Genomic DNA, 15,202 nt, shown 5'->3' on the forward strand with positions numbered 1-15,202 from the left:
TTTCGTGCGAGTGCCACGGGATTCTCGTTAAGCAGTATTTGCGGCTACCTTCATGATTATATTATTGCAACTGGTCGATAACTCTGTTAACTCCATATAAAATTGGTTGGTTGGTTGGTTGTGACTGAGAGATGGATGAAAAGGAAAAGTGCACGGGCCTGCCGACTGACTCAAGCCGAGCCACCACCGCTGCCACGGGCAGATAGAAGAGAGTTGAAAGTTGGTTGGTTTATGGGGTTTAACGCCCCAAAGCGACTAAGGCTATGAGAGACGCCGTAGTGGAGGGCTCCGGAAATTTCGACCACCTGGGATTCTTTAACGTGCACTGACATCGCACAGCACACGGGCCTCGAATTTCTCCTCCAAAGAAATTCAACCGCCGCGGCCGGGACCGAACCCGCGTCTTTCGGGACAGCAGCCGAGCACCATAGCCACTGAGCCACCGCGGCGGCAGAGTTGAAAGATAAAAGGAAAGAGCAAAAGAGAGAGTAAAGACGCGCGTCGCAACAACCGCGTCCGCCGGAGCGGACGCTGGCCGAAAAAAAAACAGATACACGGCCGTAGCCCGAAGGCTGCCGACCTCGTCACCTCCTCTCCCCATATAAAATTCCACCGCATGTCCAAAAAGTGTATTTTGTTTTCTTACTGGTATTTCTAATTTGTTTAATTTATTTAGAATTTTAACAATTCATATATATTTTCTAGTTTCAGTCATTCTACTATTCTACTCAGTTTTTTTTACGGCACATATACTTTTTTTTTATTCGAGCTGTTTGCCATTAAGCATAATGAAAAAGGGAAAGAAAGTTATAAAAAGGAGTGCAAACAAGCCTCGCTTATAAAAGCGGCAAAAGTTCGCTATAAAGCGGTTATCTTGAGTCTACTTGCGATAGTCGCCTGCAACGTCCCATCGCAGGTTTACCTTTCTTAGGAAGCGTCGTCTCACGGAAGCACCTATACTTCCTTGTCATTCACCACCGTACCTTGGCCAATCCCACCGCGTGGGCATGTGTCATTTTCATATGGTGAAGAAGAAGAAGAAGAAAACGCGGAAGGCGCTCTGAGAGCGAGAAGAAGAAACAGAAGAAGATGCCGCTAGGGCCCCCGCTACGCTGTCTCTCCTATGACACGGACTTCAGCTTGCAGTTCACCCTGTGCCCGGAAGGCTCCAACGGAGGAAACCATGCTGCGTTCCCAGCGGTGGCTCTGGAGGAAGGCAGGCCGTTGCTTCGACTGCTTGACCTGCGTGAGTGTTTGGCTGCCTGAATACGCACAGTCGATATTTTACAGGTTGATCAGTAAGAAAGAAAGCGCATATTGAAAAGCTCCGCACTGATGGAAAACTTGGGGAATCGGAACATTGTAAGTGCATGGTCAGGGTGCTGCCACAGCGAATTTCAGCCCGGTAGTGAGCGGTTAAAAAGAGTCAGGTATGCACCAAGTCTTATTCCCTTTTCATGGGGCGAAAAGGTGACCAAGATAGTTGTCCCCATGAATGAGCCCTTTCGTGGACCGAGCTGGATCACAGACAGCGTAGGGTACACGTTTAACACTGGTGCGTCCACTTCCCGGCCCACGTGGACAAAATTCTTACTGGCGAGCCATTGTACGGGAGTGCTTGTAGCTACGACGTACTGCGGGAGGTTTATATTAAAAAAATAGAAAGCATGAACAGGCAGCAGCATTTATTTCAAGGCCGCAGGGTTGGCCCCATACTACTTATGTACTTGGAAGCATATTTAAGGCCCATTTCCTCAGCAACTGCAACACGCAGCCCCAACAGGCTTATTCGATTTTATTCCCCTTTCGATATTCCTTTTACTAGAATAGATCGTACCTTTTTTGCTTTTTGTACTGCTGTTAGAGAATCAGCTGACCCCGGGAAAATTCCCATTTTTTCTTTAGACCTTTTTTTTGTTGTACAGACGGGAGTGAGGGAAAGCTCTAAAGAAGCCAGGCGCGTCCGATCGTTTATTGGTTTTGCAAACGGGGCTGTACTGGCTCTACTAAACGGGGGAGCATATGAGCCACTGCATAATGCTCAGGAAAGCTTCGGCTATTCACCACCTGTTTACCGGAGGTATTACGAGACCTAAACTGGGAACAGTCGGGGATAAGAGTTAATGACGAAAAACAAATTCAGGGGGGCGCTTTGTTGACCTAAAGTGCGGTGAGGAGAAAGCCTTAAGCGCAGTGTTGCCTCTTGTGTCACTGATGTGTGGTTAAGATGTTTAGCTTCACGAGTGGAACGCGAGAGCGTCTTGTAACGCTGCCAGGGAGTCCACAGAACGCCATCGCCCATTCGGCTCTATGCCTTGCTCGTCGGTAAATTGGATTTGAGGAAAGGAAATGTACCTGTCTCGAATATCTCGGTGGACACCTGAACCTCGTCGTAAGGGAAGGGAGAAAGATGGGAGTGAACGAAGACACCGTATTCACTAGACGCGCCTTTGTTCGTTGCAAACCATCGTCTTGCAAATGCTCGTCTAGTACTCCGGAGACCCTCGTTCGATACCCCAACTCGACCAATTTCCTACTGGGCTTTGTTTATTTATTTATTTTACTTGGAGCATCACTATACCATCCCTTTAATTGGTTGCATGGTTACTAGCTAAAGTACAATTGGCCCCGTTTGAACCTCGCGCACTGTGACGTCACGACCATTTCGACCAATTGAGAAGCGTGACACTTCTGTCGACAACTCCTGCTTACAACGATGAGGCATTAAAGCTTTCGGCCTTAATACCTAAGAAGTCTGCGATTCGCTGATGACATTACTTTGCTACGTCACTCAGGATATGAACTGCAAAACACGATCAATGAGCTAGACAGAAAGAGCAGAACGGTGGGTCTAAAAATTAACATGCAAAAAACCAAAGCAATATTCAACAGTCTAGCAAGAGAACAGCAGTTCGCAAATGGTAACGAGGTGCTGGAAGTAGTAAGAGAATATGTCTACTTAGGGCAGGTAGTGACCGCTGATCCGGATCATGAGAGGGAAATAACTAGAATAATAAGAATGGGGTGGAGTGCATTTAGCAAGTTCTTTCAGATCATGAACGGCACTTTACCAATATCCCCCCAGAGAAAAGTTTACAACAGCTGTATCTTACCGGAACTCACCTATGGGGCAGAGATGTGGAGGCTAACGAATAGGGTTCAGCTTATGTTCAGGCCAGCGCAGCCGGCTATAGAAAGAAAAATGATAAGTGTAACGTTAAGAAATCGGAAGCGGGCGGAGTGGGTGAGGGACCAAACGCTGGTTCGTTGCATCCTAGTTGAAATCAAGAGGAAGAAATGGGCTTGGGCAGGGCATGTAATGCGAAGGCAGTATAACCGCTAGTCCTTAAGGGTAACGGAATGGATTCTAAAAGAAGGCAAGCGTAGCAGGGGGCGGCAGGAAGTTAGGTGGGCGGATGAGATTAAGAAGTTCGCGGGGATACACTGACCACTATTAGCAAAGGACAGGGTTAATTGGAGAGACATGGGAGAGGCCTTTGCCCTGCAGTGGGCGTAGTGAGGCTGATGATGATGATGAGAATGCCAATACAGCGCTTACGTCGACAGATAATAATTATACATTAAGTTTCAGAAATAGCTCACACAGCTGCTTTATAATAAGGCATTACTGAATATAGTAGTGTCGTCGTCATAAAATGACGTCATCACATACAAAGGTTGGTAGCATGACAAATCTTTTCACTATCGGAACCGGAGTGAGCCAAGCCATTACGTTCCGCAAAAACTTCCGAGGTTGTCACTTACAGGCTCTTTGCACACGCAGCAGACGCATACAGTCTTGTCATTAGAACGTAAATGTCATCTCAACTTTTCGTTTACCGAACAACAGCGATGCGAGTTGCGCTCTGAAGAAAAGGACAATGAGAGTCAACATCCACTATGCTTGCACTCACCCGCTCTTGATCTGTTCGCGAAATATCCATTCAACTGCGTTGATCGAGTAAATCAGTGTGCTTGCGCGGGCGTACTTTAAAGCAAATATGACTTAGTTGTATAATCCTGATGTGTGTCACCCAGGGCTTCCTTCGGAAAGCTCAGTTACACTTCTGCCTTTTGGTGCCCTTGCTCGCTGTGATGGGACTTGCTTGGACCTTGGTGCTCAAAGATCGAGATGCGGGTTGCTGCAGCCAGCAGCAAGCAACGACTGCTTTCATGAGTGAGTACTCCGGCTCCTGTGGCGTGTCCATGGTGTGGGGTGCGTTTCATTTGAAGATGTTCCTCACAGCACTCTAAAGCGTGAATTCAAAGCTATCTTCGCCGAGGGTCTTGGTTTGCACTGCAACTATTCAGTCAAGTTCCTGGGACGTAACAAATTGATAGTTTTATTCTCTTAACATAGTGGTTTAACAGGATGGTTTTAACAGTTATTATTATGTTCCTCGGATATGTCAAAATGCTCACGAGCACCACATCCTCTGCGAAGGTGCTACACATTTTTCTTGAGCATCGTGCGCAAAAGAAACGAGTAATTTCTGTGCCACATGCTTCAATTTCGGGGAACGCGTGGTTGTTGCGGGCGTTTCGGAGTGGCATAGAAACTCAAAACTTAAAACTGAGACATTCAGTTACAGCACAATCGCCCCGTAAATATCGGCAGAATTATTCGATCCTTGCCAAGTTACTGTTGTGGGCGCTTAAATATAAGGTGCCACTATTAGGTTTCTTTTTGCACGGTCGCTTCACGAAGGACGAAAGCACCTTGATCCTGTTTTTTTTTTATTTTGCAGCGTACACCTATCTTCGCGCGCAAGTGTAAGGTTTACCGACTCTGAACAATATGAGTACTCGGCAGTGTGAACTATTCGAAAGCAAGGCGCTGGGAAGGCAAGATTATCGTTGCCCATTTGGACTTCAAATTTCAGTGGAGTTAGCTTAGCATGTTGTGCATGTCTAAGGTGATGGACAGTGACAGTGCTTACCCATTCTTAGCCTCTGCTCAACTTTGTGTACCCGCGCTTACCAGTGTACGCAGCGGCTCCACGAGCCGAAGACGTGAGCGGCGTGAATTCCTCTGCGGTCGACTGGACGGGGTCTCTTGGCGACCGTGTGGTGTGGCGAACGTGGTCCCAGTCTAGCCGAGAGCCGCCGCCGGGCGCGGACGATGTACTCTGGGGCTACCCGGACCTGCTGGTGGACGTGAGCGGCATCTGGATCCCCTGCCCGAGGCTCACAGTGCTCGTCACCACGTCTCCCGAGCGCAGGACGCATAGGGACATGATCCGCTCTAGCTGGGGGCGATCCCGCCAGTACCCCAACTGCACCCTGCGCGTCATCTTCTTCATGAGCGTGGTTCGGGGTATGAGCCTGTACCGCTCCATGAAGGTAAGGTCCTCAGGGTACTGCAGCGCAAGCATTTTTCCCGGTGCGTGTGACTGTACGGTTGCTGATTGAGCTGAGTCACCGCTGTTCATTTTACTGGACTTTGTGCATATTGTGCAGCTAACGATAGAAGGAAATGCTATATCGGCACTTCGCCAAACGGCTTTCTTCTGCACCCGGAATGACGACCAGGCGTTTATGGGGTATTGTTTGGTATTTGGTATTATTTAGGACTAGACAGTCCGGTTGATTCAGTATACTGAGAAGATAGTGGTGATGCTGCTGGCAGGTCATGTTCTGCAGCACCATCCGGCTAAGTTGTTGGTGAAGGCGCGCATTCCTCCTCAGGTTCCTCTTGCTCTGCTGACAGCGGATGTTCTAGAACTGGAGTGGTGGCTAGCTTTTCGTCACTTGTCTTTCGAGCATGCACACCAATCTCAACGGTGCATCCGTTCCCCATGGCGTTTCCATAGGTGATTATCTACCGTATGGACTTTGTAAGACGCAGGGCCAATAACGTCGCATATAAACACCTAGTAGCCGCATAGGCCCCCTTAGACAATTTGTCATAAAAAAAGGGGTTCTTACTTCTGAAATGTTCTATTACCCTGATTCCGCCGCTCATCATGCTTTTATTGTTCGAGCTCCATTTCAAACTACAAATCTGATAAAGTGTGTCATACGCAGTATGGAGTCTTCTACTCACGAGCATTTCGGCAAGGCTCTTTCCCGTAGTGGAATATGAAACAATATGTTTACTCGAAATGGAACTGGGAAAGCTTTTTAGCTATTTCTCCACTATCTTAACATTGGAGGACTTGTTTTGTTTTTTGTACCATCCGCTCAGTCTGGTCATTGGAAGACGGTTGGGGAGGTGCCACCTTCACATGTCGAATTTGGTTCTTCTGCATGAATTCTTGAAATTCTTGTGAGACAAACGTTCAAGATTGAAGAAAACCGAAGAACCTGACAGTTTTGCAAATAGTTTTTCGCTTGTCGCCAAGAGGTAAGTGTGCCATTATACAACAGCATTTACATTGCTTTTATAGTTGCCACAGATTCTCACTGTACCATTCTTTTTGACAATCGGAACAACTGGAATCGCCCATACGGAATGTCATACTGACTGCAAAATTCCTTTCCTCGCTAGTTTGACCATTGCTTCCTAAATTCCAGGCAGAAGAGCAAATGGAACTGGACGAGGCTTGAAAAAATTGGCTGGGCAGTTCATTTCACTTTCACCCGCACAGGAGGTCTGTTACTGGGGTTCTTTAACGTGCACTGACATCGCACAGCACACGGGCCTCTAGAATTTCTCCTCAAAGGAATTCAGCCGCCGCGGCCGGGTTCGAACCCGCGTCTTTTGGGTCAGCAGCCGAGCACCATAACCACTTAGCCACCACGGCGGTGGAGGTCTGTTACTCTTTTCCAATCCTTGTAGAAAAAGTTTGGCACACTTGTTGAGCAGCGTGCCCGTTGGTGAGATGCGGATGTTGTTTGTCACCTCCATGTGATGAATCTTCCCTTCATACCCATGAGCCTTACACCAGTACCTGCTAAGCAAACTAACTCCAGCTCCCTTGATCTCAATCATCACTCCTCCACTCACTCCTCGAAACCGGATGTTTAATCCCCATTTCTCTTTCTCGCTCACAGGCAGAGCACCGGCAGTTCAAGGACATCGTGGCCCAGGCAGCGGTACCGGCAGTGCAGGAGCCTCCCGCCTCGATGGCTGCTATGCTCATCGAGTGGGTTCCCGGGCACGTGCTCGACTCGCAGTTCGTGCTGCGCGTCACCGACGACACGCACGTGCACGTGCCCGCCGTGATAGCTGCTGTGGACCAGTTAGCGGGCGAATCATCCGCTGGGACCTTGTACGGTCGCATGTCACCAGATGGCGATCACCTGGAAGGCTGCGCCTACATGGCCAAGTCGGACGTGTTCCAGCGATTGCAGCCGGCATTTGCCGACGAGCAGCCGAACGGAGACGAAGGGTCGTTGGTTACGGGACGGCTGGCTCGTTGGGCGGGTCTAAGGCTGGCGCACCTCGAAGGCATCGGACCCTGCCATCGTCCTGAGGAAGCACTCCTGCAGAAGTGGCTGCGGGAGGGCAACGTTAGCTCCTCGCATCTGACGCTGCATGGTCTGCAGCCGAGGGAAATTGCAAGCCTGCACCGGAGCCTTTTGCAGCGCTGAGCGTGCAACGTTATAGTGGGCGTCGACGTGTGTGTGAAATAACTATGAGATAAAAGACTAAAGAGACAAGGAGCGAGGTCGACTCATGGCACTCAATCCATGAGCATTTTTATGTGCCGGTCGACTTTAGTGCTAACGCAAAAAGACTCGTTAAATAGAAATAAGTTTTTCCGAACCTCCAGTGTATAGTACCATCGTTGTGATGTGTGAATATTACCTTAATGACTTAGCATACAAGATGTGCTTTGGGCGCTTCGAATGCAGGTAGCCGCATTCTTATTAATCATCAGGAGACTTTCTGTTCATTGTCGTGAGCTCCAGATTAATAACGTGCTCTAATGCGATTAAAATAAAATGCAGCTTCTGAATGGCAGTATTTCACGTCAAGTTTATATCCGTCAGAGGCACAGTGCAGCATACTGTGTATCAGCGAGTAAGCGCCCAGGGTAGCGGTAAGTACCCTGGTGGTAACGAAGGTTCGATCCCAGCACTTAGCCTTAACGAGCGAGATGCTCGAGCGCGCTGCCAGGTACAACGGCTGGGATGCGGAGCGGAACCTCTACAATGTTTACTTCGCTCTTGACGATTCGGCGCGGACGTGGTACGAGAACCACGAGGCAACGTTTCCTTCTTGGAAACGGTCCTGCAGCCAGTGGCAGGCGACCTACGTCAAGACCGACCGTCGGGAACGAGCTGAGTCGGCGCTACAGTCAAGGAATCAGCGACCGAATGAGAGCGTCGCTATGTATTATGAGGACATGACACGACTGTTCAGAAGGGCGGATCCAAACATGGCCGAGGACAAGAAAGTGCGCCACCTGATGCTCGGAATAAAAGAACTGTTCGCTGGGCTTGTGCGAAACCCACCTAACACCACTTTGGAATTTCTATCGTAGGCTACTACCGTCGAAAAGACACTGCAACAACGCGCCCGCTATTACAATCGCGGCGTGAACACTGTATCAACTGCCTACTTTGCGCCAGCCTCCAGCGACTCCGCTGACACCCTGTGGGAGCTGGTTCGGTCTGTCGTCAAAGAAGAGCTGCACAAAATGCACCTCTCTGCCCAGTCGCAGCCGCAGTGTCCGTCGTTAGCACAAATTATCTGAGAGGAAGTCCAGCAGGCGGTCCCTGAACCTGCTGCCTCTGCTGCCCTTACACCGGCGCCCCCGCTCCAGACGTACGCGTCGGTACTCCGGCAGAACTGCGACCTCACTCCTTGGAGCGCAGGCCCATCTACTTTCGAGCCGCGGCCCTCGGCTGTCCCTGTGTTGGCCGAAGTGAGGCTGCGGAAGACGGACGAGTGGCGGGCACCAGACCAGCGGCCCCTTTGTTACCATTGCGGTGAGGCTGGCCATATCGTGTCACGAAACGTGACGTCTACCCCCTTCCACGTATCGTTGACGCCTTGGATCGACTGCGTGATGCTAAATATTTTTCTTCACTCGACCTTAAGAATGGTTACTGGCAGATCGAAGTGGATGAAAGGGACAGAGAGAAGACAGCGTTCGTGACACCTGACGGCCTTTATGAATTCAAAGTGGTACCCTTTGGACTCTGTTCTGCGCCAGCAACCTTCCAACGCATGATGGACACTGTTCTTTCTGGCCTGAAATGGCAGACATGCCTAGTGTACCTTGATGATGTTGTCATTTTTGCTCCTAGCTTCGAGGAACACCTCAACCGGCTGCGAATGGTGTTACAGGCACTCCGTTCGGCACAGTTACGATAAAGCCACAAAAGTGCCACTTCGGTTTCGAAGAGCTCAGTTTTCTTGGTCACGTGATAAGCGCTGACGGAGTCCGTCCTGACCAGGAGAAGACTGCCGCTGTGGCACAGTTCCCGCGCCCAACCGACAAAAAGTTCGTTCCTAGGTTTCTGGGCATCTGTGCCTACTACAGACGTTTCGTTGAAAACTTTTACCCAATTGCCGAGCCCCCTACAATGCTTATAGCGTCAATGTTTCTTTTGTGTGGCACGAGGATCAGGAAGCTGCCTTCAACGAGCTACGCAGCCGCCTGAAGACTGTCCCAATACTCACCCATTTTGATGAACGAGCTGACACTGAAATTAATACTGACGCCAGCAATGTTACCCTCGGCGCTATTCTCGTTCAGCGGCAGGACGGCAACGAGAAAGTCATAGCGTACGCTAGCCGCTCCCTCTAGAATGCAGAGGCAAACTACTCTACCACAGAGAAGGAATGCCTTGCGGTAGTGGGGGCGATTAGCAAGTTCCGACCATATCTCTATGGTCGCCCGTTTCGAGTTGTGACCATCATTCGTTATGCTGGCTAGCCAACCTCAAAGACCCTTCGGGACGGCTTGCGAGGTGGAGCCGTCGGCTCCAGGACTATGACATCACGGTAGTCTACAAGTCCGACCGTAAGCACAATGATGCCGATTGTTTGTCACGTGCACCTACCGACGTTGCTCCGGCCTACACGGAGGACGACTTTCCGTTTTTTGCTCTCGTCACGTCGTCCGATATGGCCCGGTGTCAACGGGCTGACTCAGAGTTGCGTCCGCTCATCGAGCATCTGGAGGGTCTTAACGTCGCTGTTCCGCGGCTTTTCGTTCGAGGTTTGGGTTCCTACAGTCTCTGAGATGACGTCCTTTACAAGAGGAACTTCGCGCATAACACGGAAATCTTTCTTCTGGTTGTGCCATCCGAACTCCGTCCAGAAATCTTGCACGCCTGCCACGACGAGCCATCGGCTGGCCATTTGGGTGTTACCCGGACGTTTTCCCGCATTCATGCGAAGTATTACTGGCCAAAGCTGCTCTCATCAGTCCAGCGATATGTGAGGACCAGCCGTGACTGCCAGCGACGAAAGACACCACCGGTTAAACCTGCAGGGGTTCTCCAGCCCATCACACCGCCTACAACCCCTTTCCAACAAGTGGGCATGGACTTGCTGGGCCATTTCCATTGTATTCCTCTGGGAGCAAATGGATTGTTGAGGAGACGGGCTATTTAACGCGGTACGCCGGGACACAGGCGCTTCCCCACGCTAGTGCTGCAGAAGTGGCTCAGTTTTTCATGACATCCATTGTCTTGCGTCATGGTGCGCCATCAGTCGTCATCACGGACCATGGAACCGCCTTTACGGCGGCATTAATGCTATCTCTCTTCGAACTTACCCACACCAGTCAGAGGAAGACAACAGCCTATCATCCCCAAACTAACAGCTTGACTGAACGCCTCAACCGGACGCTTGCAGATATGCTTGCTATGTATGTCGACGTTGAGCATCGCACGTGGGACGAAGTTCTTCCTTATGCAACCTTCGCCTACAATACGGCAGAATAGGAGACTACCCTTCTTACACCTTTCCAGCTGGTCTACGGACGGCGTGTCACTACCATGCTGGATGCTATGCTACCCGCTGGTCACAACGACGCAAACATAGACACCTATGCTGACGTTGACGCATTCATCCAGCGGGCTGAAGAAGCCCGCCAACTCGCAAGGTACCGGATTCGACATCAACAACAACTCGACGTCGGTCGCTACATCCTCCGACACCGATACGTTCGGTACGAGCCCGGCGATTCTGTGTGGGTATGGACACCTGTGCGCCGCCGCGGACTCTCCGAAAGGCTACTCCGACGCTACTCCAACGCTACTTCGGTCTTAGGAAGTGGTTCGTCGTGTTAGTGACGTCACTTACGAAGTTGTCCCGCGGGACACGACCTCCTTACCACGCCGGCGCCATCCGACGGAGACGGTCCACGTGGTGCGCATGAAGCCCTACCATGACAGGCTTCACCCCGCCGTTTTACCAGCTTAACAGCTCTCCGTGTTCTCTGCCCTCCGCCCTCTATACCGAACATTACCTTTGCCCTACATGTTTGTTCCCGGCATCGGGCCGCCGCTTTGATGGAGGGGGCAATGGCGCGTGCTCATGGGAGCGCGCCGACGATGAAGACGAAGTGTGCGTGTGTCGGTCGACGAAGACGAAGTGTGTGTGTGGTTCGGTCAGCGAGTCAGCCAGAGTCAGCCATCTTTTGAGTTCTCTGCTGGGCGCTGAACTTTGCTGAAACTGTTGGCCGTGCCAGTCCTGTCTTCGTTACAGTACACTTCCTCTCTCGGCGGAGCTTCGAAACCGTACATGAAACTGAAAGACCAACATTGCAAGTAACATAAACATGCAGATACGTATCATTCAAAACTGAATGCACACACTTATGCCTGTGGCAGGAGGAAATTAAATTCACATTGAAAATGTAAAGAAGAATAACGTGCACACAAATACACAAACGTTCCTCTGCACCAGGGAGCACCCGGTGTACTGTTACTATAAACTAACAGGGAACAGTAAAGTGACTATAAGGATTAATTTTTGATAAGCCATTACTCCTGAGATTTTTTTAGGTGCACCAAATATATGAATACGTAAAGGAAAGAGCACGCGAGTAATAAACATCACATAGCGTAAAGGGAAGAGAAAAGAGGTGCTCGTTATGACACACATGACGGAAGCCAACAGTCACCGAAGCCAAAGAGCATAGGGGATGTTTTGTTCTAAATTTGCGGTGTTCGTTAATGAAAGATTAATAAAGTATTTAGGCAAGCATAATTCATTACAAAAAAGAACAAAAAACACCCACATGCCACCGGTTACGCTACACATAAATACCCCCGAAAGCAGAATATTTGACAGCCGTCGCCGTAGCTCATTTTGTAGAGCACCAGACGCGAAATTCGGAGGTCGTCATTTCGGATCCCACCGACGGCTTGTGGAGGTAGCACGGGTGGGAATTAGAGGACGACGAGAACGCGCGTTTGGTTGTGCATTACAGTACCTAATGTCAATGTTCGCCGCATATCGACAGTGCAAAGATACTTGCCAGACGCAATGATCAGACCACACGCAAAAGCCTGGAAGCTTACCATATAACGAAGAGGGGCGAGAAGTGCGTAAGGGTTTCTTCGGCATTCCTGTACAGTTCTGAGTGCGACCTTTTTTCTGGCACCAGAAAAGAAGTACCTTTCGATGTGTCGTTGGAAGGTGCCTTTCCTTGTGCATTCTGCGCGCATGCGCTGTGTAGCCTTTATATTCACTTTGCCTTGGTAAAATGAATCACGCATCCTTTCGTCCACATCTTCCTCTGTTTACGATCTGGACGATCGCTCGGTGGCCCCGGGTAATGTTACGAAGACGACGACGCTGGCAGTGGCGCGGGACGGAGCGCTCGCGCTAGGCCAGCGGCCATTAAATCATTTCTGATCCATCGTTCATCACGCCTCATTCTTTGGCTGGCCGCCACGTTACAATATTTTAACTGGAACATCCGGCATATGTCTGCCTTACTTTCTGGTCCTATTTTTTTCTAGATCGTGATGTGCTCCGTGAATACCACAGGTATAGGTCAGCGAAACAGGTTTTGGGGATCTAGTGATTAAATCCTCACCACATTCCAGCAATCACGTGAGCTCTAACGCTGCACAATAGGGGATATTCAAAATTCCGCAAGTGCGCTTTCCCGTATAACAATGTTGCCCCAAACAAGATGGCCGACTTCGCTATAAAGGAACTACGTGGGCTTCAGGACAGGCGCTAAAGGTGTGGATAGAATGTAAAAAACGTATTTTGGAAGATTCAAACAAAAAACCAGTCTTTCTTGCTTTGTTCCAGCTGGAAACGCATGGTCAGCCATCTTTTTTGGGGCAACATTGTTATGCGGGAAAGCGCACTTGCGGAATTTTGAATATCCCCTATTAGCCTTAGCGGAAATCAAAGGGTCGAAAACAACACAGCACACATTAGCAATTAAATCTGCTAGCTCCATACTTTGCTCCTACGGCTACCAAGCAGGGAGTAATGAGAGTGTGTTTTCTTCTGATACTAGCAGCATAGAAAGACTTCCTGCGCAACTATCAGTGCGAAAGCACTATTCTGAAGTGTAAACCTTCAACAATATCTTGCGATGTGTGTTGCTGGGTACCAAGCCAAATAAATAATTAAATATAAACCAAATAAATATCCGCGACTGGGATTCGAGCCCGCGCCTGCGCGAAGTGATCAGCTTCGCTGGGCACTACGCGAGAGCGCTAGGCTCTCGACGCACCCGAGCACGGCTCGTGTTAAACTGCAAAACATTCTCTTGCCGTGCATTGCACTTCGTCTTCTTCATGATCTCATGCTACGATCAAACTCAAAATTCGCGCTTTGAGCTATGCGGTGGTAGTGACAGAAATGTGGGCTGCATGCGCTGGCGTGGACAACACTGCGGCAGAAACACGGCACTAGATAAATAAAAGTTGGCGTTGGCAACTTAGCTGAAGAAACACGGCATTGGAGCAGAGGCCGCCGGCGTACGTTCAGTAAATCGACGGTGACGATAAAAAAGTCTTATTTTAAAACGACTCGCATAACTGACTCCTTGGGTTGTTTTTGTTAGCCTTTGGATACCTCAATCGCGCTTTCAGGTACGTGGCGGTGGTGTACACTTGCAAAAAACTGTGCTTTCGCACACTATTTCGTACTTAGCAGCGCAACACCGCAAGGAAATTTGTTTTTTTTCAGAAAATACGGCAGACCCTTCTTGGCTCTTGGAGGGGCGATAAAATGCAATACCAATGCAAAAACGACTAAAGAAAATTAACCACAAAACCGATACGGTTGATGGCGCCAATCTCCTGTTTTATTTAAGCTACAATAATAAACCATTCATTGCGTCGAGTATTTTTGCTGTTGATACATTTCTGTAGAGTTAGTCTTATGAAATGCTCGCTCCATCTCAAGAAAGATTCTCCCTGCTCTGAAAAGAAGCAGTAAAGCGATTTACTTGCATCATAGACCTAAGCTACTAAGATTTCTGCACTTTCAGTGCAAGCTAAGGTAAAAACCAATAATGCGCTATTGCTCGGATCAGAGTGCAGACAAATTTATTGTACAGAAAAAGCTAACATCAGTGTGTCGACGTTCCCATAGAGCAAGGCCGTTAAAACGTGGAACCGTAGAATAGGCTTGCCGAAGTGGTGCTTGACTACTATAATTATATCTTTGCAAAAGGATGTATTGTGGCAAAATACATATGCACAAGTATATATATATGTGCAACAACACGTGTGTTCTTCGTTCAATAGAAATTTCAGGGGACTACTGAAAGAAAAGAGTCCTTCCGTCTGGCTACAGGTAGAATCCACACCAGCGGTGTCTTGTCAACAACACACGGTTTTACATGGTACAGTAAAGTTCTGCCAAACAATGATAAGCATTTCGAATTTGATAAGTGCTCACTTAAGAAACACCGCAGAAAACGTTAAGCAGTAATGTAAGCGGCACATCGAAACAGTTTTCCAGAAAAGATCCGTGCGGTCCGATCAGGTCCGATCATAGGTCTTCGACACAGGCAGCAAATAGCTAAACAAAACGAATGTCTGGACATGCGACAGTTAAATACAGGCATGTTGAGTCGCACAGAAACGCACTAAAGGCATTTTAGTAATTCATCTGATAATGCAGGAACACGCGGAACGACTCATGGAGGACGCCCGATGGAAATCGGGAAAGTGCTGTGGATTAAGTCTTTAGGCACTTCGCCTCCTGTGTTTCACTTCGAAACATTCTTGCAATCAGGCAAAGCACAGCGCAAATTACATAGTACCTGCCTTTGCTGTCCGAAAAGAAGTCTGCAGGGACGAAGTTCTCGGAAAA

At 49.1% G+C, this 15,202-nt stretch overlaps 1 protein-coding gene across 1 annotated transcript; it reads left to right on the top strand.

Moving 5' to 3' along the window:
• The first annotated feature begins 3,839 nt into the window (after nt 1-3,839).
• Nucleotides 3,840-7,710, top strand: LOC149343357 (uncharacterized). Its single transcript, XM_089542372.1, has 3 exons — nt 3,840-4,177; nt 4,985-5,343; nt 6,997-7,710. Exons 1-3 carry the CDS (start codon nt 4,024-4,026, stop codon nt 7,534-7,536), a joined length of 1,053 nt encoding a protein of 350 aa, XP_089398498.1. The 5' UTR covers nt 3,840-4,023; the 3' UTR covers nt 7,537-7,710.
• Nucleotides 7,711-15,202: the final 7,492 nt, after the last annotated feature.

The sequence above is a fragment of the Amblyomma mixtum genome, chromosome 5, assembly GCF_055824585.1.
Source record: "Amblyomma mixtum isolate Tamu chromosome 5, ASM5582458v1, whole genome shotgun sequence".
Classification (NCBI taxonomy): Eukaryota; Metazoa; Arthropoda; class Arachnida; order Ixodida; family Ixodidae; genus Amblyomma; species Amblyomma mixtum.

Coding starts and splice junctions, on each gene's coding strand:
- LOC149343357 (XM_089542372.1), top strand. CDS start 4,024: ATGTGTGTCACCCAGGGCTTCCTTCGGAAAGCTCAGTTACACTTCTGC. Junction 4,178..4,984: donor AGCAACGACTGCTTTCATGA/GTGAGTACTCCG, acceptor CGCGCTTACCAG/TGTACGCAGCGGCTCCACGA. Junction 5,344..6,996: donor GCCTGTACCGCTCCATGAAG/GTAAGGTCCTCA, acceptor TCTCGCTCACAG/GCAGAGCACCGGCAGTTCAA.